General features: G+C 39.1%; 1 protein-coding gene and 1 long non-coding RNA gene across 2 annotated transcripts in view; one reads left to right on the top strand and one right to left on the bottom strand.

Moving 5' to 3' along the window:
- LAMA3 (laminin subunit alpha 3) overlaps positions 1-26,659 on the top strand; it is a 253,780-nt gene that overhangs the window by 52,577 nt on the left and 174,544 nt on the right. Inside the window, exons 3-8 of the mRNA XM_046670883.1 lie at positions 8,338-8,455; positions 9,163-9,281; positions 10,483-10,653; positions 13,149-13,240; positions 16,732-16,847; positions 19,939-20,057. Of these exons, the coding sequence (XP_046526839.1) occupies positions 8,338-8,455; positions 9,163-9,281; positions 10,483-10,653; positions 13,149-13,240; positions 16,732-16,847; positions 19,939-20,057 (735 nt within the window). The remainder of the gene's footprint in view (positions 1-8,337; positions 8,456-9,162; positions 9,282-10,482; positions 10,654-13,148; positions 13,241-16,731; positions 16,848-19,938; positions 20,058-26,659) is intronic.
- On the bottom strand, positions 672-26,659 carry LOC124244395 (uncharacterized). The gene is made up of 3 exons (XR_006889994.1): positions 26,580-26,659; positions 5,211-5,306; positions 672-922 (listed from the first exon to the last, which is right to left on the bottom strand). It is a non-coding gene; the product is annotated as an uncharacterized LOC124244395 (long non-coding RNA).

The raw sequence follows: 26,659 nt of genomic DNA, 5'->3' as shown, positions 1-26,659 counted from the left end.
TGTCTCTGCCTTTTTGTATCACTTTCTCTAGATGCAAAATCTCAGAAGGAGATATCCAACTTGCTGAGCCCAGGTCATGCACCCATGCTGCCTTACCTGCCAGGGGAGCCAGAAAAGCTGGCATTTTCAGCTTCCAAGTTGGAAGGTACATTTTGTTCCCAGCAAGTTTCATACGGTGGGAAGGGCATTCAGATCCTCGAAAGTCCAACAAACAAAAGACAGACACCCTCCAACATGGCCTTCACTCCAGCCATACTTAGGACGGCAGTGGCAGTCCCTGGTGTCAGATGCAAGCGCCAAGAGAGCCTCTTCACCCAGAACTGGCTGTGATCTTTCTCAGGTGCAGGTGGTGCCTCTGCACATGCATGGTCTCTTTCCTGTTTGGTTGTTATTGTGACAACCAACCCCTCAGACAGTGGTACTACCTCCTTTGAAAACTACCATGCTAGGGGATTTAGTGATCAGAAAGTAAAGACAACTTCTGGCCAAAGGGCGAGTTCTAAGAAGAATATTTACTCTGTAGCCCAGCTGATTTGAAATGACACTTCAGCTTACAGCTTATTCCAGAAATGAATATGCTGACTAGTAAAAATGAATATGCTTGTAACCAAGCAAAAAGGGGCTCATTCTGCTCACCACAATCCAGTGCCAATTAATTGCAAACAAGCCAATGGTTGAGAAAGGAAAGTTTATACGATTAGCTGGCATAATTGGAAGATGGCGGACTCGTGTCCTAAAGAACCGTCATAAAATCATACAGGATCTTGAGGCAGTCATATAGGGGAAATGGGCAGGGAAGAAGGGGGTTTAGGGATGTCGACCATCCAGCATGACGAACTTCAAAGTGCCACATGATCTCTTTCTTCAGTCATTCATGATGGATACCAATGCAGAATTGTTCTTTCTGGAGGTTGTCGTGTTCCTGGGGAACTCAGAGAACAAAGTTATCATCTTATCACAGTTGGGAGATATACATAAGCAGGAGTCATAGGACTAGAAGATCACATATTTTGTAAAAGTGAGAGATGCTTAATCATCTAGGCTATGTACAGGCTAGAATGTACTCATAGAGACTAGTGAGTCAGGGTCATATATAGTTACAGGATTGCTTCTTTCCCCTAAGATGGCTTCCCTCATGCTAACTTAAAATCCAGCTATTACATGCTGAGTCAATTTAAGTGACCATCGTTGTGCCCAAAGATATGCACAGCTGTTGTCCAAAAGGTCTCTCTAGTGCCCTGTCATTCATAAGGGCATTGGAAACACAGCCAAAAGGATAATTTTAGCCTTGGGTAAAACTATGATTTAGCCATGGATGCTGAACATTGAGAAAGATGTAACAGAGGGAGAAAGGAGTGAATAATTGACAGTGAAAAGTAGGAAAGGACCATTATGAGTGCAGGCTAGAAATGTTAATACTTTTCAGGTAGAAAGATATTGGCCAAGAGGAGGAATCTGGAACATTATGGAGCATGTGGACGTATTTGTCAAAAATGATGGTAATGTCATGTGGAATCTGATTTCGGACAAATCATCATCACTGAGAAGTATTTTGTTGAAGCCTACCATGGTGTAAGTTACTTATCTTACATAAATCAATATATTTTGGGAAGTTGTTGAGTGTAAAGAAAACATAAATGGATTCAAGGAGAATTTAGATATCTTGGTTACTGGTTATTAAAGTTGAGTTAGTTAGATCCTTTGCCTTGGAAGAACATGACCACATAATTTTCCTTGTTCTGTATAGTTTGTCGGACAGATTTGTAAGCTACTTATCAGTTCAGTGAGTGAACCAAATGTCATACCCAACTTTATTATAAATTAGCAAAAAAGCATGAATGAGAAAAAGTGAGTTTTACAAGGGGAATCAGGTCCTAGACAAAAAAATTCCCCAACAGTTGAGAGTAGATATAGAGAGTAGGATAAAATATAAGACTTAATTATGAGCTCAGAGTTCTTGGATTCCAGTGGGCTTCACTTTATTTCAGATCACTACCAAATCTATTTGTAAATCGTTAGTTGTGGATAAAATGCTCTTGAGTAACATACGTTAGTCTCAAGTTCTACCCTCTGAGTCTACTTAAGGAACAATGATTAAAGTCATGATTAATGGAAATCATTTTTTTCTCCAGAGTTAAGAATTCATCAGTAATAAAATATAGATGCAAATGTTTCACCTTCTCCCTGTCTTTTAAATTTTGTTCGTGAACTCTTCCTTTAAAAAAATAGTGGGCTTGTCATTTTCCAAGTTATTGGAGTGATCCAAATCTTTAGACTCAATTTCGGTTTAGGGATTTTATTTCTCAGGCTATCATAGTTATTTTTAATGAAGAAGTGAGAGACTTTAATTCTCCTCTCCTTTCCAGTTTCTACCCTAATCTTTGTCTCCTGCTGACTTAAATCTGAATTCCTTAACAAGAACCTAGGGAGATGTGGTGTTGGTATTTGAATTCTGGGCAGGCTGTCATGTGTGATAAATAGTAGAAATCTCGGCTGCTCCCAAGTGTGGGAGGGGGGATCCAAGAGAGAAAACTTTTGACCAAACACAGAGAAAACGTGTAATGGCCAGAACTTGTCAGCAAGGCAGTGGGTTTCCTGTCAAAAAGAGATTCTATGTTCTTATTCTGGGTGAGAGATTGACCCAGGGAACTCTTGAGTCCCTGCCTATAAGTTTCTGGAATGATCTACTTTCCCTCCTCACAGGTGAGCAGGTGCTTCTGGGAAGCAGTAAGAGGAGCTGGGGGACTGAGTGCCTTTCCTCCCAAGCACACTCGTTTTGGTGGTCCCAGGGTCTGGGTTTTATACAGGGTGATGATAGACCTACAGGAAAGAAGTGCCCTGGCCGGGCCATTGGCAGATGTGGTCTTAGGACCACGATTAAAAGAATCCTTTTTGAGGCCAGCTGAGTTATGTTTTCATCACTCACCTTGGTTGTTTTATAAGATTGTACTTCATTTTGTAAAAAGTTTTCAAGGAAGGTTACTAAAATGGAGTTTAATTTCACTTGATCTGTATCTTTCCTTCTCAATTAAAACATTTTTATAAAATTAGCTCATTAGATAAGTTTTCCAAATGGGCACCATCCACAAAGGAAGTTTGTGTGGTTCCATATTTTGGGGACATATTTTTCATAACTTGTATTTATTTTACATGGATAGTGGAAACATTTATAATTTAGTTAATAAAAATAAATGTTTCAAAATATCTCTCCATGGGTTACTTATTAATGACAAAGGTAAAAATGTAACTTTGTAATGGGGAAATCTGGTGGATATCATCCTAAGTAAGTGATTAAACATAGCATCACTAATAGGACAAGCTGGCATCACATGCCCTCGGGCATGATGCCCTGAGAAGGACAATCCTGCAGGTAGTTATCCTGCCAAAATCCTTACCCTGAAGCAGACCATGAGAAAGCAATCAGACAAATTCAGATTGTGCAACATTCTGTGATAGAAGGACCTGGACTCTTCAAAATGTCAATATAAGGAAAAACAATAACTGTGGGAGGGCTGCTCTGGATGAAAGGAGACCAAAGAGACTTGCTGACTAAATGCTGTATATCATCCTTGATTGGACTCTGGAATGGAAAAGTACCATGGGCATTGCTAGGAGAGTCAGGGAAATTTGAATACAGACAATGTATTAGATAAGATTTTTGTATAAATAGTAACATTTCTTAGACATCAAAATGTTGAGTTTGTGTAGGAGAAATGTCCATGTTCTTGGGAGACACATGCTGAAATATTTAGGGGTAAAGCATAATGATGTCTGCAACTTATGTTCAAAGATTCCAAAAAAGCATGTGTGTTGTGTGTGTGTGTGCGCACGCGCATGTGTGTAGACACAGAGAGCATGCGAATGTGGCAAAATGTCAACTTTTGCTGAATCTAAGTGAAAAGTGTATGAATATTCATTTACTGTTCTTTGAGCTTTCCTGTAGCTTTGAAAATTATGCAAAATAAAAAATTGGGAAAAGTAAATCAGAAAATGCTGCTTTGTGGAATAATATGCTTATCAAATTATAAACTATTATAACAAACTAATTTCACATTATAAACTTAGACTTTTTTGGAGGAGGTTGTACTATTTAGTTGAGTGAGAAGCTAATTTTGGATGCGACTTTAAATACATTTGCATAATACTTTACAATTTCATATGTCTTGTTTATTAGTTTCATTTTGCTTCAATATTTACTAAGCACCTACTCTAGGATACAGGAGTGATAAAGACAAAAATATGTCACAGTGTAGTGGGAATGACAGATGAAAACAAATACGTGCCAAAGAGCATGATAAGTGCTTTTTTAGATGGAGAGTATAAAATTTGTATGAGGTGGATATTATTGCCCCTCATCTACTTAATATCTTTTGTGACAAGGAAATAAAACCTCAGAGTGGTTCAGTGATGTACTTAGAGCCACATGGCTAGGAGTTGATTCTCCTGCATCCTTAGCAGTCCAGCACTAAGTTCGGTCACCAGATGGGACCACTTTGGGGTCCACCTCTGTCTATGTGCTTGCTTATTGGTGCAACTTGGAGCAACTACACAACTTAATTATTCAGTCATTCATCCATCCATTCATTCTTTCATGGCATTTATTGAACACCTACTACATGCAACCTAGGAAGGCCCTGAAATCAATAGATGATGGGCTGCAGTGAGCTGCAACTTCACAGGCTTCAGAGTGATGACCCCTGGGGAGAGAGACGAGGATCAGACAGTGCTTCTCATCTCACCCACTCACCTGGGAGGCTGTGAAGTCAAAGTGTCTCACATTCCACCTTTTATGATTATTATCTGCTTCATTAAAGTGTTATTTAAAAGACCACTTTGTATCTCTACCTAAATCATCATGAACAGAGTAAAATCCATTTCTAGCTTGTTCCAAAAGCACATGGAGAGAAGACTAGAACTCCATCTTCTCGGTCATTTTTTTCCTCCTTTGTCTCCCAATTGTTATTTCTCTGAAAATGCACAGCTTTGCCTTTGCTTTTCTGCTTCTAGGAACTCCATAGGCTGACGCTTTCTAGTTTCATAAAGGGTCTCGTTTATATCAGTGAATCTCACGTGTGGTTCATGCGTGCTTTGAAGTATTTTGAGTGACCAAAAAGCAAACATAAGTTACTGATAATAGGAGTTTAACAGAAGGGGCCATTTAAAAGGCAAATAATTTTTAAATAATGAAGCGGAAGAGAATAAATCCATACCTGTTGGTTTAACAAGCATGAGCTGGACCCGTCGTTCTGCCTTGCAGTGACATTTTGAATCTGGGAGTCTCCGAGATTTGCTGCAGAGCTGGAGCACTTGGAAAGAATACGGCTGCAAGTTACACAGCAGTGATGGTGACAGAGGAAACATAGAGTCTGTCAGTGCAAATGGCATCAAGAAAAGTGAAATGCACCCTACCAGTAGGGCACATAAACGTGTGTTGAGGAACCTCAGAAACTAGTTCCAAAGACGAAAGTGGGAGGGAAACGTTATAGAGCGGAATGCCCTGTGGGACAGGCGCTGGAAGATGAGTTGGTGACTCTGGCCTTATTAAATGAGCCCCGGGTAATGGGTTCATATAACAGGTGGAGGGGTCCACTGCCGCGTGTCTCTCCCTGCTGCTAGATTGGGGATTTTTAACCGCTGTGCTGCTTCAGAGGGACCACACATTATCTTAGAATGGGAGGAAGTGAAACAAAGAGAGTGGCCTTCAGAGCCACTTCAGCTAATTCATTTATTTGGATTTTCAGTAGCAGAAAGTGACATTTTGGGAAGCCAGTGCATTCACATAACCCTTGAGATTTATTATAGCTTAGCTCGCCACCTCCAGGCTCCCTCTAATGGAATCTTAGCATATCTGGAAATACCGATGTTTGGAACTTTCCTGACAGTTTATTTCTCCTAAGATGAAACAGGTCAAACATGAAGTACTTGTTAGGTTCAGTGGCATAGCTAGTGGTCAGTGAGTAGAATACACATGGGTTCAGGACTTTTACACCTGCAAGACCTCGTTTAACCTCTCGAAGCCACACTTTCCTCATCTGTAAAGTAGGCTTAATAAAACCCCACTTTTATTGTGAGGCCTAAATGTGAGAATGTTTGTGAGGTACTTAACGTAATACCTAGAACATAATAACCGTTAGATCATAAACTTTTAAGTAAATAGGGTTTTTTGGGGGAGAGGGGTTGCTATGATTGTAGGATTTTCATGGAAGAGGTTAATGCTTTGAATGACTCCTCTATCCAAAAATACTTCATTTATATTTTATGTTACATATCTAAAAGCAGGGTTATTTTGATGTGATCTGAAAGAGATGTGCAAACAATTTTAAGGGAAATATATGTGTTTTGATTTTCCAAACTGGGAGTTCTTAGATTCCTGTGAATTCCTTCACTCTGTAATAATGGTATGTGTCTTTTGGAAATTATTTCTCCTACCTTCAGATATTTTTTAATGGTTTTTAGAGTACCTTATAATTCCTAGTTAGTTTTTCTCCATGAGGTTGGATCATTTTTTCCAAGGGTGGTAGGTAATCTGGGAGCATTAATCTGAGCCCAGGGAAGCAGTTTTTTCAAAATCAAAGAACAGGTGTTTGGGGCAGAACTGACTGAACTTAGGCTTTCAGGAGTTGGTGTGACAGTTCTTCCACAGAGAAATAAGCAGAGGGCCTTGGAGCAGAGGGTAATCTCTGTGGCCAAGAGCAGTGGTTCTCAAAGTGTGGTTGAGAACCCATGGGGGTCCCTAAGACCTTTCAGGAGGTCCACGAGCTTTGAGGTCCTCCCTTTCCCATTACAGATCTATGTGAGGCCAGATTTTCTTCAACTACTTCAACCAAAACAACATATCACAACAGATAATGCATAAGCGGCTGTAAGAATCCAGCTGTCTTCTATTAAGAAGCATTTAAGCATTTAGAGAGATTTTTAAAATGTAAAGCAAAGCCATTATTCTCACTACAATTTTTGTGTTTTGGAAAATATATTAATTTTTCATAAAAATATGGTATTTATGTTAACATGTAATGGGTTTATTATTGTTTTAAATGAATTAGTAATATATATATTTTAACTTTCTCAGACTTAATTTTTAATATGGTACATATCAATAGATGTAACCCGCATAAACAAAAGCTTCTTGAGGTCCTCAATAATTTATAAAAGTGCAAAGGGTCCTGAGACTAAAATTTGGGAACCAGTGTCTTAGAGATTTTGGCTTCTAGTAGCATGTTTGGAACAGTTACATTAGCTAGTAGTTCTGAGACTTTTTAAAAAATGTACATGACCCTTACCATACTATTGTGTGTGAAAAATATAAAGGTAAACTTCTTTTCCCCCAGGAAATGAAAGAATCCCACAGAGTCTGAGTACTGCCTCTCTCTCTAACTAAGTGTGCTCGTTATTCAGATGGGTCTACTGCTCAGCTAATCGGGTGGGGGAGTCCTCTTCTTAAAGTCACTGTTGAATCTGTCGCTTGCGCTTAGGGAGTATGGCGGGTGGAGAGGGTGTTGGAGGTGAAGATAGTCCTCCCTCATTAACACGTTAACAGACCTAACACCTGCGTCATTGTCATACCAGGCTCTTTGGGAAATGGATAGACTCTCAGGGTTCAAAATTCAAGCCAGATAAGTTTTTAGGGAAGAGGGGAGGGGAAGGTTGCAAGGACTCTTGGGGGTCCATCATGGAAGGCACACTAGGATTCAAGAGTGTGAGGGTGAAGAAAACAGGACCAAAGCCCCACTTCATCTCTTCCCGTAATTTTGAATTGCCCTGGGTATGGGGAAAAAAGTGATGAGGATGAACAAGAAAACTAATAAGAGGGAGAGCAATCAGGAAAAGAGGCGACGGGTGGAGATGGTGCCAGAGAAGGAAGTGCTACCACTCTACCGTACAGCTGCTCAGGTCCCAGTTCTGCAACTGTGACCTCTCCAAGACCTGGATCCAGGGGCCTTGTCAGTCCTGGGAGACACTCTGGACTGCCCTATTGCCTCTTAGTCCTGGAAGGGCTTAGCACACGATAACTGTTGCTTGACATCAGACTTCTCTGAATGTTCAGACTTTAAAATGCTGTGTAGGCTGATTGAAATTCAACAGTGTAACGATTAAGATGTGACAAAGATTAACGGGTAGATTTAGTGGAGAGAAAAAGAATGGTTATTTTGGTTTTGAACATGATAATCCTGAGAGGCTGCACCCAGGTAGAGATGTCCAATGGGCAGTTAGCTATAGGATCTGGATCTCAGGAGAGTTGTGACTCTGTGTTGCCTTGGGAATCACACCATATAGAGATGGTCAAGGTTGTGAATAGACGAGGTGACTTTAATAACTGTATCTCCTTTGCTTTCTCAGCTTTTCCATGTGGCCTATGTTTTAATCAAATTTGCAAATTCTCCTCGCCCTGATCTCTGGGTCTTGGAAAGATCTGTAGACTTTGGAAGCACCTACTCACCTTGGCAATATTTTGCTCGTAAGTAATCTTGCCTTCCATGTTATGAGGGGCTTTAATTATTTGCATCAGATCAAGACTATGGATTTAACCAGAAAATTAGTCTCTCAGTGAGGCTCGTTAGGGACTGGTCAATGTTAACTCTCTAGGTTGCCCTCAGAACATTTCTATTTCTCAAGCATGTGTGCATTAATTCCAAGGACACACATGCAGAACTTAGGTTGAAACGCCGTTTGTGATAACAGTTCTTGCCACTATTTAGGGAGAAGCATAGCCCCATGGCCGTAGCCCCAGCCCTTTTCCTTTTACACAGAGTTATGAACTAAATTGCACCTTTATGGATCCTGCGTTTAGTCTTACTTACCTTGACCCTGTCGTCTTTACTGATGAAGAATGTCAGTGTCTCTGCACCCTATGATGAATTGAAGTGGACAGGAATTTTACTTACAAAGGCATTGGGTTTTCCAAGAATGCTCCTTAGAGGGTAAACTTGGCTAATGAGGAATAAGGACTTAGAACTACTTTTCCAAGTTGAAATTCAAGTGGCTTGAAGTGGCTTAGTATTTTCTTCCCTGAATTAAAAACTTCATTCTAAGCTTTTGTCTAAAAATTTTAAATGCTCTCTTTTCCTTTTGATATATTTTCTTAAGGAAACATAAGATTTCTTAAGAGATTTACAATAAGATGATAATATTTTATTTTATAATATTAAAATGGTTCCTTCCTAGATTCTAAAGTAGACTGTTTGGAACAATTTGGGCGGGAGGCAAATATGGCTGTCACCCGAGATGATGACGTCCTTTGTACTACTGAATATTCCCGGATTGTGCCTTTGGAAAATGGTGAGGTAAGTAGATTTGGGCGGCCATGAGAGGTAAGACTCAGAAATGAACATGAGTATTCAAATTTTTCATAATTGTGAAACTTGCACTTTCAAGGAGAGCTAACATAGATCATGATGGAAACCAGTGCTTGGGGCTAAATGGTAAAGGAATCACCTGGAAGACTCTCAGGAGTTGGTTGGAAATTCTTTTCTTTTCTTTTCTTTTTAATTGAGGTATAACTGACATTTGAAATTTTAGTTGAGGTTTCTAACTCTCCTGAAGAATTCAGGATTCCGGATTCAAGGCCCACATATCTTGAACTGTCTCTTCCGGTGGAATATTTAGAAGGCAGGTTGCTTGTGGTTGAGGTGAAGATCCCTCCCACGGCTTGACAAACACAATATCCCCCATAAGAGTGAAGAGATGAGGGGTAGGTGACAGTGCTAATCCCTGATCCCTTTTGGCACTGTGGGCATCGTCTGTAAGGGAGAAAAGAATTACTGTCCCTTTGGGGTTGCATTTGGCCCTTGTGAAGTCTGCCAGGCTATTGTTACGGGAGATGGGAAAACAGAAGATGGGAAAATCAGGGAAGAATTCCATGGAAATTGCAAGGCCGTCATGAATGTGAAATGACTTTCAAATGAATTTCTTTAAAGGGTGTCAGCCTCCCTCTCTTTCCTGAGCACTATTCAGTTCCGATGATCAGTGAGTGGGTCTTGTCTCAGATGATGGGGCCTTGGACTTATCTCCTCAAGCTTTACAACAAAACCTGGGTTTTTGTATAGATTTTTTTTGTCCCCTTCACTGTAAACTTTATACCTAGAGACTTCCTGTTATGTCTCATGGAGGTTTCTGGATTACTTTAGCTTTGTTTCTTTGATGCAGCTTGACAAAAAGTTGTTTCCTTATATTTATAGATTTTAACATTATATTTTCAACATTCCATAGCATTAGAGCCCCACAACTGATAGAACAAAGAGTTTGAAAATGAAATGATAACATCTCCTGAGAGCCCAGGTTTTAAGGACAGGTGGCAGAACTGGTAATGAAGATGGAACTAGTAGTGATATTTTTAGATATAAGCAAGATCCAGGACCACCTACGAACCTCTAATGGCTCAAAGAAACTAAGCGCTTTGGGGCACGTGAGTTGTTTTTAGTTACTCGCAGCTAAATTTTGATGAAAGGATTTTTTTTTCTCTGTGTGTGTGTTTGGTTAACTTAGGTTGTGGTGTCCTTGATAAATGGTCGTCCAGGTGCAAAAAATTTCACTTTCTCTCACACCCTGAGGGAGTTCACCAAGGCAACAAACATCCGTTTGCGTTTTCTCCGAACCAACACTCTTCTCGGACACCTGATCTCCAAAGCACAGCGAGATCCGACCGTCACTCGGCGAGTGAGTTGTGTTTTTAAGTTCCTCGACGGCAGCTTTTGTTACTTTTTCCCCTTAAGAAATTAATTGCCTTGAAGTCGTTCATGTAATCTTTACAGCCAGTAATGGTGTAGGTGAGGGTTGTTCTTGTCTGAAATACTAGATATAAATTGGAAATTTGGTTGTTGAAGAAAAATCATTCTATTCAAAAAAATGAAAAGTAAAAGATGATAGCCAGCCTGGTATTAGTCTGGTGTTATAACCAACAATCCCCGAGGCTCAGAGGCCTAACAAAATAAAGGTTAATTTTTTGCTTAAGTCACAGTGGGTCAGCAGGTGGGGTCGGCTCCACTCAGTCATCAGAGAACCAGGCTCTTTCTATCTAGAGGTGCAGGCATCCTGTGGGACCTCAGAGTCCTCCTCTGGATCCCGTGCATCTGGTCAGCAGATGAGGGAAGGGAGGGAGCCTAGAGAAGACCCACCTGCCCCTAAGCACACAGGTCACTTTCATTAGCAAGAACTGGTCGTGTAGCTCCACCTCGACGCAGGAGGCTAGGTAAGGTAATTTAGCCCAAACAGAAGAGACATAGACGCTGGTGAGCACTAGTGCTCCTACTGTGGTGGGGGTGCAGCCTGAACATCTCTCACTCTCTTTGTCAGGACAGTACCCCTAACTCCTGGACACAGAGGGAGCCAGCAGGATAAATACCCTCAGCTTACTCTTCTCCACCCTCTGATTCCCTGCGAGCACCTCCCACTGGCCAAACTCAACAGGAAGCCAGAGGGCAAGAGATTCCATTGTTGCAGCCCATAAAATTAAGCCCCAGGGCAAAAGGCAGGGTGAAGAGAGGTGGCGAGTGGGCCCGGAATCATGAATGGGAGATGCCCAGCAAACCTTATAGAATTTGGATTCTTATGTAGGTAGTAGAGAGCTGAGAAAGGAAGGGAAAGGAAAGTTAAGTTTTACTACAATTTTGAGGATTTTCAGAAAGGCTACATCTTGGGTGTTCGTGGCCTGTCTTCTGCGTTTTCTGCCCCCTTCGCTCTCTCTGAGCTGCTGTACGTGGGAACTACATGGTGTCTGAGGATGGAATTTACAAGGGAGAGCTGGGTTTTCTGATAAACTGTAGCCAGACTGTGTTTCCATCCTTCCAGGTGTTTTGGGGCCTCGCCACAAATATACCTCACCACTTTTTTTCTTTTGTCTTCTGGGGAGTTGCACAATTTGTACTCATATGTATGTAGATTTCTTTTCACTTAGGTGGATGTAGTCTTCTCCATTAAGTGATTTTTTATGGACTGCACCACCTATATAACCTTGATCCCCTCAAATCTAGGTTGCCTCTTGCATGGAGGAATAGAATACCAGCTGTCCTACCACACGCATCATGTGTGCTGCTGAGGTGAAGGCTTTTTGAGTGCTTCTGTCTCTTGCTGCTGCTGCCCTTAACACACATGTAGAGAGAAACTTCTATGGTGATCAGCACAAAAGCCTCTGAGTGGCAACTTGTCACAGAAAGCCCTCTAATACTGAATGTATCCGTATTAAACGAGGGGTTGTTGATGCCTTCAGACTAAGACGTTGCCAGGAAGCTTAGACACTTCAACAGTGTCTGAGGAGGAAATCAGAACAGAACCCTGTCGTGTAAATAGGGCGCTTTAAGATGACAAATGGCAAGGACAACAACTAAAAGATACAAAAACCCTCTTGTCCTTGTGAATTCAAAGACTTCCTCCCTGAGAGGTCTTCTTCTCACTGGCAGCATGACCTCAGTGAGAAAGATTATTCGACAACCCCCAAAGTCCTCACCGAATCCTGTGCATCTCCCAGAAAGTCTGAGAAGTAAGGGAGCTGACAGCCAGTGCCACTTATTGTCGCTAGCGCAGAGGCGTCTGACGTACTGGAGATGTGCCTTTCAGTGAGACGGCCATATTTATGGCCTGATAGGAGCTGATCCTCGGCGGGGTCTGAAGCTCATTGTGTCTGGCCTTTTGGAACTTGCACTTCTGCCTTTCGGTTTCATTAACCCTGAGCCAGCAAGGCTTCAAGAAGTGCTGGTGGCCCCTGCCAGTCTCAGCGCTGCATCTGATCCATCTTTGTAAACATCCTCTCCTTTCCTGGAGCTTGTGCATAGTAGGTGCAAAACTTTTGATAAATAAATATATTCGGTTTATGAAACCCAGATTTACATAAAAAAATAAACTGGAAAGCACTTAATTCTTTTCCCAAAGGCTATAGGGTATGATTCTTTTCCAAGGCAATTTCCCTCCATGCATTTAAAACATTTGATTTTTTAAAATGCACAAATTCGGCTGTGTGCTGTTCAATTTGATTGAGGAATGCATTTATTTTCTAAGACAAGTTCCATCCAAATGTGGCTCCCTTCTGTGTTGAAGTACACTCAAGAGAACAGGATGACAGAGAAGCAGGGTCAGTACAGATGTGAGTTAAAGATTAGTAAAGGAAAGCTTACGTTGTTGTTTAGTAAAACTGACATGCTCTGTTTTCTGTTGTATAGTATTATTACAGCATAAAGGATATCAGCATTGGTGGGCGGTGTGTTTGCAATGGCCATGCTGACGTGTGCAATGCAAACAATCCTGAAAAACTGTAAGTATCTTGTACAGAGTTTTTTAGCCTTGCTCTGAATAAGTCTAATTGTTTCAGTGAATGTTTGTATCCCATCACATATCTCTAAGTTCCTGCCCACAACAGGAATGTTTCAATATCAACAAATAGGTGGTGTGTGTGCCTTCCCTCCTCCGGCCCTCCATTTTCTTCCACACGCCCCCAAACAGCCCCCAGCAGACATAGCTAATCAGTCACAGCCACATGGATGATCTGGGATGCAGCCACCACATCCTTCCCGTGCCCGCCACCCCAGACAGTGCCCCGGGCAGCCACAAATACTTGATTAGAGTTGGCAAGAGAAATAAGACTTGTTTGTCATCCCTGTTCTGATGAAATCAAGGGTGTACATTTTCAAATCCTTTTTCCTTTTTTTTTGTTGTGGTATAATACACATAATATGAAGTTTACTGTAGTAACCATTTTTAGGTGGTAGTGGTTTAAATTTGGTCGTGTTAAGTACATTCACTTTGATGTACAGTCAATCTCCAGAACTCTTTTCATCTTGCAAAACCAAAACTCTATGCCCATGAAACAATGACTCCCCATTCGCTGGCAGCCCCCCTGGCAGCCACCATTCATTCTACTTTCTGTCTCTAGGATTTTGATGACTCTAGGGACCTCATATAAGTGGAATCGCACAATATTTGTCTTTTTGTGACTGGTTTATTTCACTTAGAATAATGTCTTCAAGGTCCATCCATGTCGTAGCATGTATCAAAATTTCCTTCTTTTTTAAAGCTGAATAATATTTTATGATGTGTATACCACATTTTGCTTATCCATTCATCTGTTGATGGACACTTAAGTTCCTGCCACCTTTTGGCTATTGTGAATAATGCTTCTGTGAACATTAGTTTACCTTTTTTGTTTATAACTGAGGTAGCTTTCGCATAAAATAAGGTGCATGGATCTTAAATATTGTGTTTGGCAGTTGTGTACACTCGTGTGACCACCACAAGAGGGATGCTTTCACGGGCTGGAAGTTACTGGATGCTAGCTATCGTAATAGTTTTCTCTCAATGTTTTATTTAAATTCTACAATTCCTCATGAGCATTTGCCAGAAATATATTTTACTTTTAGTCACATTCAGGTTTGTACATTGTTAGTCCTAGCTTCATGTTTAGGCAGAGGTGCCGGCTACCGGCTTATGTGATGTGCTTTGTGGAGCCCTTCTCCCTGACCAGTGACAGTCCCTAAGGTGGCTGGCACTTCTTCAGGGATCAGATGTGCTATCTGAGATAGCAATGTGAATCAATCAACTGACTAGCCCTTAATTGGCAAGGACAACTTAATGATTGATCCATTGCGGCCATGTAGCCTCCTGGAGGGTAGGGCCCTAAGACACTAGAATCAAGTCAGGGAAGTCCTGAGTTGGAGAGAGGGGGGAGAAAAAGTCAGTCTAATGTCCCTGAGCTTGAGGTAAAATGGCGCCATGTGGGAGAGGAGCTAAAGTCATTAGAGAATGTGGAGCTCTTGGAAGGGATGCCAAACCCTGTTGACCTTGGCAGACCTGGAGGGGTTCTGTCCTGAGCAGTGAATTGCTCCCAACATTTGTCAGTGGAGAGGCCGTCTCCCCATGCTTTGGTGAAAGGCTCAGTTTGCCACTGGTCTACACCGACACAACTGCCTTGCATCCCCCTGTCTGCTGGTTTGCTTCTGCCCAACAGGCTGACCTGTACAAATGGTTCATGGAAGCCTCCATGAGTGGGAAAAAATCTTATGTTTAAGAGGATTCAGTGACTTAATGGAGGGAGCCAAGGCTGGACAATCGGAAAAGCTAGTTGCTAATCAAGCAGAAACCATGAAGAGGCAGAAGAGGACTTTAATCAAGCATGCATACCATGCTGACCTTGATGCATGGAAACATGGATGGATCATGAATTTAATTTTGAGCTTCCTAGCAGTCAGTTTAAGAAGGGAAACCAGCTCAGTTTCATATTTCATTATGATCATAATCTAAAAAGTAATCAGTTGCTTAGGAGAAGCATGACTGCCGACACTAGGAGCAGATAAGAAATTGCCCTGGGGCTGAGATGGAGTGGTCCTCATGAGGAGGCTTCTCTAGTCCACAACATCTTCAATAACATCCTTACAGCAGGTGCAAGGATGAGTTTTCTATATCAACCATCAGCCTGGGCTGAGAGTCTGAAAAAGCAATTATTTGGGGGTACCAATATGATTCAGGTGAGTACCCAGCTCTTTTTCTTTTGTTACGCTAAATTTTAATCTCCCTATAAGAGTAGTTGGACTGTATGTTCTTCCAGCAATTTTCCCTAAATATTCTTTCAGTCCAGTTTATGCAAATACTTCATTGGCAATGAGCTGAAATTGCCTTTCTGACAACAGGCCATTTGGACTCCAGCTGTTCTGTGCCTCCATTTAAATCTGTATCCTTTTACTTTAACAGGCAGCTGAGCTGGGAGAGGGGTGACACCTTCTCTTAGGAGTATAACTGAAGATATGCCATCCCACCTCCCCTCAGAAGGGTCAAGGGACTCCTCGCAGGCACAGCCAAGAGCCTTCTTAGACAGCTGTTTTGAATTCTCTTTCAAGCCCAGATGAATGGCAGCTCAGAGTTGGGGTTCTAATCTAATGCCATGGCTACGACAATTTCATTTTAACTTGGAGAAGTTTTTTTTTAATTTAATTTTTTTATTTTAAAAATAAACATCATATTTTAGAATAGATTTAGAATTATAGAAATGTTGTGATGATGGTACAGAGAGTTCCTATAAACCTCACACCCAGTTTCCCCTATTATTAACATCTTGTATTAGTAGGGTACATTTGTTACAATTGATGAATCAGTATTGATACATTATAACTTGGAGAATTTTTAAGGTGATGTATAATCCTTTGAACATTGTAGATTTTTAGGTTTTTACCCCTTTTCCTTGCTGAGTAATCTCAGCTTTTGTCTCTGCGATGCAGCTGTTGCAGCTGGCACAGCCTCTCGGAGCAGGGTTCCCTGAGATCTTATTAGTGACTGTCTCTTGGATTCAGTGACTCTGTGCATGACCCCAGGTTGAGAGCAAGAAACCTGAGCAGATCTTTCTCCCAGGACTACTCCAGATCTTTGTGAAGATGTGGTACTCAACACATCTCAGCACACTCAGCCGTTGCTCGCTCGTGTGTTCACTTATTATAATATAAGGTGGTAGAGAAGAAAGAGCTGGGACTTTGGGGCCAGACAAACAGGTTTGAAATCTGGCCCTCCATTTATCGCCACTTGACCTTTGGCAAGTGTTTCAATATCTCTGAATTTGATCTCACCATCCACAAAATGGAGATGATAAGCAGGATGGGGAGACCTGAAATAATAAACGCCAAGTGCTGCAAGTGCTGTTCTCGTAATGACTCAGTAAATGGTGCTGTGGGTGACCGTGATGACTGTCAGCTTTTCACACTGGAACAGCTGATTGTAATCAAAACTTCTCAGTCACTGAGATGCGCTTTGCCGTACACCCAGGTTTCGATGTGAATGCCGGCACCACACCTGTGGGGAGACATGTGATCGCTGTTGTGCTGGGTACAATCAGAGGCGCTGGCGGCCTGGCACGTGGGGGCAGAGCAATGAGTGTGAAGGTGAGCACTGGGGGAGGGGTGCTGGGAAGGGCCCCCCACCCACACCCCCAAGATTTCCCCTCATTTCTACCTGAGCATGACGCTGGGGTTTCCCCATGTTCATGAAGAGGGTGGGATCGTGTCCGCCTTAGGGACTCAGGTCTGTCTGTTGTAATGAAAAACTCACAGACTGGAGGTAAAAATGCCCCGCTGTAAGTTCAGATATAAACATGAAACAAAAATAACAACTGTAATCGTTAGTATGTCTTAAGCACTCACTATATGCAACGAGTGGGCTGAGGGCTTCGACATGTTGGCCTCCCTTTTAAGCAGTCTTAAATATGATGCAGCCACTATTAAATCTTAAACCCTCACTATTGCTTAGGATTTGCTACTGGATTGGAACCCTAAGTGTTTTGAGGACCAAGGTCTGGAGAAGGTGGTGAGATTGGTGTCCAAACAGCTGGAAGCATTGAGGGCGCAGGGGGGCAGTGGGAGGAGTACGTAGTAGGGTTGAGGTAGGTGCAGGACAGAGGGCACCAGTTAAGAAAGGAAAAAAGACGAGAGGCTGCCCTTAATTATGGGTGCAATATAAAGTAAGAAAATTATTATTTTTGACAAACAAGTCCTAAGACATCTAACTGAAGATTCTCTTTTAAACCAATCTCCTTAGGAAGCCACGTATTTATGCCAGTTGCTGAAAATATTTTTGTAACCTTTAGTTATTGGCTTTGGAGACTGTGCCCTATTTTTTTCTGAATATTCTTAGCATTTGAAGATGGGTTTACTTTTTTGAAATGAACAAAAAGTGTTTGGATCCAAGTTTGTTGAACTAGGCGGGTAAGAAAGAATCTGTGCTTTATACTTTTTTGGCCAAATATTTTTTGTAATTATTAAGAAATAAGACTGATGATCCCTATGAACAGAAAACTTACTCAAAACGTATTTCCAGTGAGGAGTTCCCAGAGTGCTTTGAGAGAGTCTAACATTGTTGGAGGGGGTTGGTGCTGCCAAGGTGAATGCTCAGGTGCATCTCTAGGTCCAGGGACGTTACCTGGCTGGCCATTCTCACTTCATAGTCATAGTTAACAGGTTCCTTCTCAGTGACTTACCCATTCCTCACCCTCGGATAATGGAACCAGAAAAAAGGAAAGGTAGTAAGCAGGGTTGTTTCTTTTTATTTTGTTTTTTTGGGTTTTTTTTTTTTTTTGGTGAGGAAGACTGGCCCTGAGCTAACATCTGTTGCCAATTTTTCTCTTTTTACTTGACGAAGATTGTCACTGAGCTAACATCTATGCCCATCTTCCTCTATTTTGTATGTGGGATGCCACCACAGCATGGCTTGATGAGCTATGTGTAGGTCTGCACCCGGGATCCGAACCCATGAACTCTGGGCTGCTGAAGCAGAGCACACGAACTTAACCACTCCACCACTGGGCCAGCCTCCAGGGTCCTTTCTTCCAGTGCTTTCAGGCACTGGTTTAGGATACTTTGATTGAATACGTGTTATCACATGTGCTCCAACATTAGCAATTTGCTTAGTTTTCCAGATTAATGGAACCCTTCAGTAAATGACATACTCTACCCCTGCACATATGAAAAGATTTTTTAAATTTCCTTTCATAATTTTTAACCTTTTTAAACTTGTTAAAATGGTTAAAATTTACAAAAAAAGTGTATGGCAATCAGACCTAATAAAATCCATTAATTAGGTGCTTTCTAAATTCCATTTCAATTAGTGCAATTCAAAATAAACAGACTTCTTAAGGAATAATGGATGTAGTAAATATAAATGCCTTGAATTTTTTTTAATTCAGGCACCACTGGGAAAATGAAAATAAGAAAATGATTAGCCTGTTAAAAACAGGATAGCTTCTCTAATTTCTCATTTAGTCTTCCATAATATATTTACGTGAGAACTTGATTGAAACATTCAAATTGCTGGAAAGACCTGGAAAATTTGATCTAGGTGGAATATATATTCTGCCTAAGAAAGAGTAAGAATTTTACTCATGTTAAATATTTTTCATCTTAGCAATGATGAAAATCCTAAATGGGCTTTAAATTACATTTTCTAATTTTAGAAGTATTATATATTACTTGTAGATAACTTGGAAATTATTTGAAAATAAAGTAAAATCACCAATAATTTTACTATCCAAAGACAGCCACTATTAATATTCTGTTAGGTATTCTAAGGTTTTTTTCACAGATACTTTAAATATTCAAGATTATATTATCTATACAATTTTATATCCTGATTTTTTTCACTTGATACTTTTAGATATTCCCCCATATTATTAAAAACTCTGTGACATCTTTTGGTGGCATGTAGTATTGTCATTCTGTGGATTCAAGTGTGTCCAGCATGTGTTTGCTGAACACCCACTCAGTGCTGAGGACGGTGCTGTACTGCAAACAAAGCATGAGCAGTCCCTGCCTTCATAGAACTGACAGTCAACCAAATATTCGGTGGTTTGTTTAGCCATTTCCCTATAATTAGGCATTAAGATTATTTCCAGTTGACCGCTGTTATAAATAGTGCTGAGATGAAAGGCTTAGAGTATTGGCTGAGAGAATAGGTTTTGGAGGAAAAGACAAGTCAGGATTCTGTCTCTCTTATTTATAAGTTGTATCACTATGGGCACATCCCTTAATTTCTCTAAGCCTCAGTCTCCCTATCTGGGCTATGGGGATGATAGTACCTATCTTAGAGAGTTATCATGTGGATTAATTGAGATAATGCATGTAAAACACTTTTCACAGTGAACCAAAAGCTCAATTATTCTTGTTAGTAGTGGTAATAGCAGTAGTAGTATTCTCTTTGTGCATGAAGCCTAATTGGCATTTTGGTTTATCTTAATTTGTTGTAATTATATATCTTATTTTTTTAAAAAGAGAAACTTCTCCCACTTAATATCAAATGAAATAAGCTATACGTTCTATATTATTATAGGCTGGTCTTTGCGTAAAAATCCCTAAAATTTTCCACTGAGAGCATCCCTGATGTTCCAGAATAGACTTTATTACAGCTCAATGAGCAGTAATCCTATCTAGGGAATTTACTGTCTCATAGTAATGATGGAATACTGACTTAGTATGCTTTTTTCAGCATGCAACTGCCATGGCCATGCCATCGACTGTTACTATGATCCAGATGTTGAGAGGCAGCAGGCAAGCCTGAATATCCAAGGCATCTATGCAGGTGGAGGGGTCTGCATTAATTGTCAGGTGAGGCACCATTTAAGTCAAAGTAGATGTGTCATCATAAGAAATGAGCATTCAGCAAGCCCTGCTCCAAAAAGATGTCAAGAAAGTGTTCTGCAATTAAAACTATTTTCTGAGACCATTCCTTCACTTGTGTATGCAAAAGACCTTGTTAGCTAGAAATAATTTAGGGGGAATTTGTAATTTGTAAGGAATATGGACTGATGCAGGTTTGCCTAAATTCCTTTGATTAGATTCTTCATTTAGGTCTTTACCTAAATGGAGAGAATTCCTGGCTGTCTTCTTGACTGTTATGCATCTTGTGGTAGAAAGGCTCTATGATAGGAGGGCAAATAGGTATCAACTTCAGTGCTGCCTGTAAATCCTATTTTCAAATGGATTCTGAATCAGTGAGGAAGTACATCATGATCAATTAATGATGTCTGCCGTCAACACCAAATAGGAAACACTGATTCTTCACCCCTTCTATAGGACAATTAAGTTCACTGGAATTTAGCTAAGAGGAGTATATGGGAGAGGAGGGTATATGTATATCTACACTGAAATAATCATGTAAAATTTTCATGAATTTGGTCTATATTATCACTCTGTCTTGTGTACTTTTAGAGTGGTGTTCTTTATGTGTTTAATGTTGTCATTAAAGAGACACTCTTTACATGAGATGCCCATTTACATGGAACCAGGGCTGCACACCTTTAGGGAGACCTACCAGTCTCCATCTATCTCCCACGCCACACATTTTACATCATCTGTCATTGCTAAAGTAGAAGTAAAATATAAGTCATAGGCTTGTTATAAATCACAAGTTTTCATGCATAAGTGAAAGATACCAGGATCTTCTTAAGGCTATGCACTCCAAGACCCTCAGGTGGTTCATATGCACGTTCAAGCTGCAGAAGCACTGGACTAGGTTGTGTAGCTGGAGTCCTTTCTCCAGATGAAGGATCCAGCCCCTTCAATGTGTCTTTAGAATACACTGTTCCTCCTCTTCCTTCTCTCAGTGATACTATATTTTGTACTTTGGAAAACATTCAGTATAGTTCTTTTTTCACAGTGGCTCTGCCAAGCATTTTTCTTTTGCATATGAAATCATTGAAATCTTGTTTAGGCTCATTGCATTTTTTTCCCATTAAAATACCTTGCTTAAGTTAAATATTTAGTTAACATAATTAACTTACATCTTTGTTTATTGTGGTGAAGTATACATAACATAAAATCTACCATTTTAACCATTTAAGTGTACATTTCAGCATAATTAACTTTTGTATTGTATTCATAATCAAAGAACAAGGAGAGAGTTCTGCTTCTGTTATGGTTTAGTAGCTCCTACAGGACCCAACCCTCCCACAGATAACAGCTATAGACTATAGACAAAATACAAAAACAAAAATCCTACACCACCCACATAATTATATGAAGGTACTGGGGAGTAAACATAAGCAGGAAGATACTGGAGAGGAGCTGCCACTTGGCAAAAGAGATCAACATAGGGTGAATTACATGTTTTTCTGCCTTTTAGCCAGACAGCAAGCCAAAGTTGGTGCCATGTGGTGTGGCTAAAATTCCTCTAGAAAATCTGTCATTTTCTGGCCTGAAGAACAAGAGGCAGAGCTTGAGACAACCGTAGAAAGTCAGTGGAGAGTCCAGGAAAAGAAATCAAGAGAAAAGAAATCCCTAATTCTGTGTATAAATTCTTGCCAAGTTTCTGACTGACCCTTGAACCATCCATGCACACATAGATTCCAGCTAAGATTAAAATAATTTATTTGAGATTTGAGTTACTACTCAAGGGTCGGTTTGCAGTTTGAGTAAAGTCAAGTTAATTGTCTCATAAAACAAACAAAAAATCAATATTCTTTAGAGGGAGATAACAGAATCCAGAGTCTCTACGACATAATATTTACAATGTCTAGGATACAATCCAAAACTTTTTGGCATTTGAAGAACCAAAAAAAGCGTGACCCATTTCTCAAGAGAAAAGATAATCAATAGAAGCCAATCTTGAGATGACCCAGATGTTGAAATTAGTGGCTAAGGATTTTAGAACACTATCATAACTATGTTCAAGAATATAAATAAAAATATGTTCACAATGAATGAAAAGATAAGAAGTAATAGCAGAGAAATAAAAATGATAAAAGGACCCAAATGAAAATTCTAGAACTACGTAATACATAAAATTAAAAAGTCATTGGATGGGCCCAAAAGCAGAATGGAGATAATAGAAGAGAGAGTCAGTGAATTTGAAGATAGATCAATAGAAATTATCCAATGTTAGGAAGAGAAAGAAAAAGACTTTTATAAAAATGATCAGAGATTTTGGAATTTGTTGGACAATATCAAAAGGTCTAACACACTTATAATTGGAGTCCAGAAGAGAGGAGAGAGAATGAAGTAAAAAAAAAAAAAATACAGGAAAGAAAGAAAAACAAACAACAGTGGCAGGAAATCCCTCAAATTTTACAATAGACTAAGATTCAAGAAGTTTATTGAACCCCAGGCTGGATGATACACAGAAAACCACTCCTGGGCCTAACAGAGTCAAACTGCTGAAAACCAAAGACGAAGTGAAAATCTTGAAAGTGAATAGTGAAAAACACATTACAATGACTATGGACTTCTCGTTAGAAACTGTGAAGGCCACAAAATAGTGGAACAATATCTTTAAAGTGCTACAGGGAAAAAAACTGTCAACTCTGAATTCTATATTTAGGGAAAGTATTATTTAAGAAGAAAAGTAAAAAGAAAAGGGTTTCAACAATAAAATACAACTAAGAGAATTTGTTGCCGAAGAGATCTGCATTACTAGAAATGCTAAAGGATGTTCTGCAGGATAAAGAGAAATGATACCAGATGGAAACGCAGATCTTCAGAAAGAAATGAAGAGTATCAGAGTGGTAAATGTCTGGATAAATATAAAGGACTTATAAAAGACTATTTTTAAAAATACATTGGGTTGCTTAAAGCAAAATGTATAATCTTGTCTTGGGGGACTTATAATGTGTATATATGTATATAATCCTTATGAAACTATAGCATAAATAACAGAGAGGACATATAGGTTTGTAAAGTTTCTACAATTTTCGTGAAGTGGTACAATATTAGTCCTATCAGACTGGGAGAAGTTAAAGGTGTACATTGTAATCCCTAAAGCAATTACTAACAAAATAATGCAAAAAGGTGTAGCTAAAAGGCTAATATTAGATAAATTTAAATGTATTTTAATTTTTTCAGATAAAAAGGACAGAGGATTGAAACTTACATATGCATGCACACATACACACACACACACACACAAAACAGAAACAAAATAAAGGGGAAAACAGAAAATAAATATGAAAATGGTAGACCTGTTTTCCAGCCATATTAATAAGTAGATTAAATGTTAATGGACTAAACACTGCAATTCAAAGACAGAAGGTGTTAGAATGGATGAAAAAGAAAGACTCAACTATATTCTGCCTGTAGGAGGTGAACTTGAAATTTAAAGATGTAGACAGGCTGAAAGTAAATGCATGGAAAAAATTATATAAACAATAAGCATTAAAAAGATAGAGTGGTGGTATTAATATTAGATAAAATAGACTGCAGTGCAAAGAGCATTAAAAGAGTTAAGTAAGGACATTTCATGATGATAAAAGGGTCAATTCATCAGGGAGACAAGATAATCCTAATAACAGAGGCTTAAAATACATGAAGCAAGTTTGGACAGAATTAAAGGGGAGAATAGACAATTTCATGATAACAGTTGTAGACTTAAATATTACCCTAGCAGCAACTGATAGAACTAAATTTTATAAAGTCAGCAAAGCTATATGATCTGAAGAACACCATCAAACACCTTGCCTTAGTTCATCCTTATAGGACACTACGCTCAATAATTGCAGACTACTTATTCTTTTCAAGCGCACGTGATACGCACACCAAGACAAACTGTACTGAGTCTGGGTCATAATACAAGTCTCATTACACTTAAAATGATTGAAATCGTATAGTTACAGAGTATATTTTTTAACCAAAATGGCATTAAGTTAGAAATCAATAACAAGAAGATCTCTAGGAAAACTCCAGTATATGAAATAGCACACTTATAAATAATCCATAGACAAAGAAGAAATAACAAGGGAAATTAGAGATTTTAAACTAAGTAATAATAAAAGCACACATCAAAATTTGTGGGATGCAGCTAATACAGTGCTTAAAGAAAAATGCACAGCTTTAAATGCTTATTTAGAATAAGAGTCTAAAATCAATCACCCGAAGTTCTGCCCTAAGAATATAGTAAAAGAACAGCAAAATAAACCTCAAGTAAGTAGAAGGGAGAAAATAAGCACAGAATTCAACAAAAGAGAGTACAGGCAAACAATAGAGAAAATTAACAAAGCCCAAAGCTAGCGTTTTGAACAGGTCAACAAAATTAATATACTTCTAGCTGCACTGGTCAGGAAAAAAGAGAAAACAGTACCAATATCCTATACAATAGTGGGTTTATTACTAGAGTGACTACAGACATTAAAAGGAAAATAGAAGAATCCTGTGAACAACTTTATGCCAACAAAATTGACAACCTAGGTTAAATGGACAAATTTTTTAAACACTGCAAAACTAATACAAGATGAAGCAGAACATCTGAATAGCTCTATATCTATGAAAGAATTTGAATTTATTATTAAAACGTTCTGGCAAAGAAAGTGCCAGGCTCAGATGGTTTTACTGGTGAAATCTACTAAACATTTAAGGAAGAAACAACACCAACCTTGCACAAATTCTTTCAGGAAATAGGCAGAACACTTCCCAACTTGTTTGATGAGACCAGCATAATGTTGATACCAAAAAGTGATAGACATTACATAAAATAAAATTACTGACCCCTATCTCTCATGAACATCATAGATTCAAAAGTATTTAACAAAAACTTAGAAAATAGAGTTAAGCAATATATTATAAGGTAATACATTATGATGGGTAAGGTTTATCCCAGGAAAGCAAGGTTGATTGAACATTCAAAATTCAATCTATGTAATTAATCATATTAACAGAACAAAGAAGAATAATCATGTGAAAACCATTAGACAAAATCGATACCCATTTTATGATAAACACTCTTGGCAAACTAGGAATTGAAGTGAATTTCTGCAATCTGATAAAGGGCATGTATGAAAATGTACAACTAACATCATATTAGTAGTTAAATATTGAACTCTTTCCTTCTAAGGATTGGGAACGAGATAAGGATGCTTGCCTTCACCACTTCTGTTAAACAGTGCCCTGGAGGTCTGCAGCATTGCAATAAGGCAAGAAAAAGAAACAAAATGCAGTAATATTGGAAAAGTAGTAGAACTGCTCTATTTGCAGATGACATGATTGTCTATGTAGAAAATCCTAAGGAATATACAGAACAACTACCAGACCTAATAGGTGAATTTAGTAAGATTGCAGGATACAAGGATAGTACATAAAAATTAATTGTATTCGTATATACCAGCAACAAACAATAGTAAAATGAAATAAAAATTCAATGTAAAATAGTGACAAAAAACATAAAATGCCTAGGAATAAATTTAACAAAAGGCATGCAAGACCTCTATACTAAAGGTGAGAAACATTGTTGAGAGAAATTTAGAAAGACCTAAATAATGGAAAGAAATAACATATTTATGTATTGGAAGATAATATTATTAAGATACCAATTCTCTGCAAATTGATCTAAAGAGTTAATGCAGGTTTTTTGGGTAGAAATTGACAAGTGGATTTACATGGTTATATGAATGACCTAGAATATCCAAAGCTGTCTTGAAGAAGCAGAATAAAGTTAGAGAACTTAGATTATCTTACTTTAAGACCAACTATAAAGCTACAATAATCAAAACAGTATGATGTCGACATAAGGATAGACAAATAGATCTGTGTAACAGCATGGGGAGCACAGAAACACACCCACACTTATACGGACATTTGAGTTTTCATAAAAAATACCAAAGCAGTCCAATGGGAGGTGGGGGAGAAAGTTTTTCAACACATGGTTCTGGAATAACTGGAGACTTATATGGGAAAAAAATAAACTTTGATCCCTACCTCAAATTATACACAAAAACTAAAAATCAATAAGGATCAGACTAAAGTAGAGCTAAAACTATAAACCTTTAGAGAAAAATATAGGAGAATATCTTGGTGATTCGGAAGATGAGCAAAGTTTCCTTAGGTCACAGAAAACAATAACATGAAAAATTGGCAAATGAGACTTCATCAAAATTAAAAACTTCTGCTCCCAAAAGATCCTATTAAAAGAATGAATAGGCAAGCCACAGACAGAGAGAAAACATTCACAAAACATAAATCTGACAAGTGGCTGATATCTAGGATATGTAAAGAACACCCACGGCTCAATAATAAAAAGACAAATAACCCAATAAAATATGCAAAAGATTTGAATAGCCGCTTCACAAAAGTGACATTTGAAAGCATATAACAAAGGGCTTAACATTAGTCATCAGAGAAATGCAAACTGAAATTACAAGGACTTACCACCAATTTTGGTGAGGATGTGGAGCAACCATACTATCTTGCATTGCTGCTGTGAGTGAAAAACGGTAGAACTGTTTTGG

The sequence above is a fragment of the Equus quagga genome, chromosome 9, assembly GCF_021613505.1.
Source record: "Equus quagga isolate Etosha38 chromosome 9, UCLA_HA_Equagga_1.0, whole genome shotgun sequence".
Taxonomy (NCBI): domain Eukaryota; kingdom Metazoa; phylum Chordata; class Mammalia; order Perissodactyla; family Equidae; genus Equus; species Equus quagga.
Note: the sequence above shows the minus strand (reverse complement) of the source record. Positions and strands in the feature narration are given on the sequence as shown.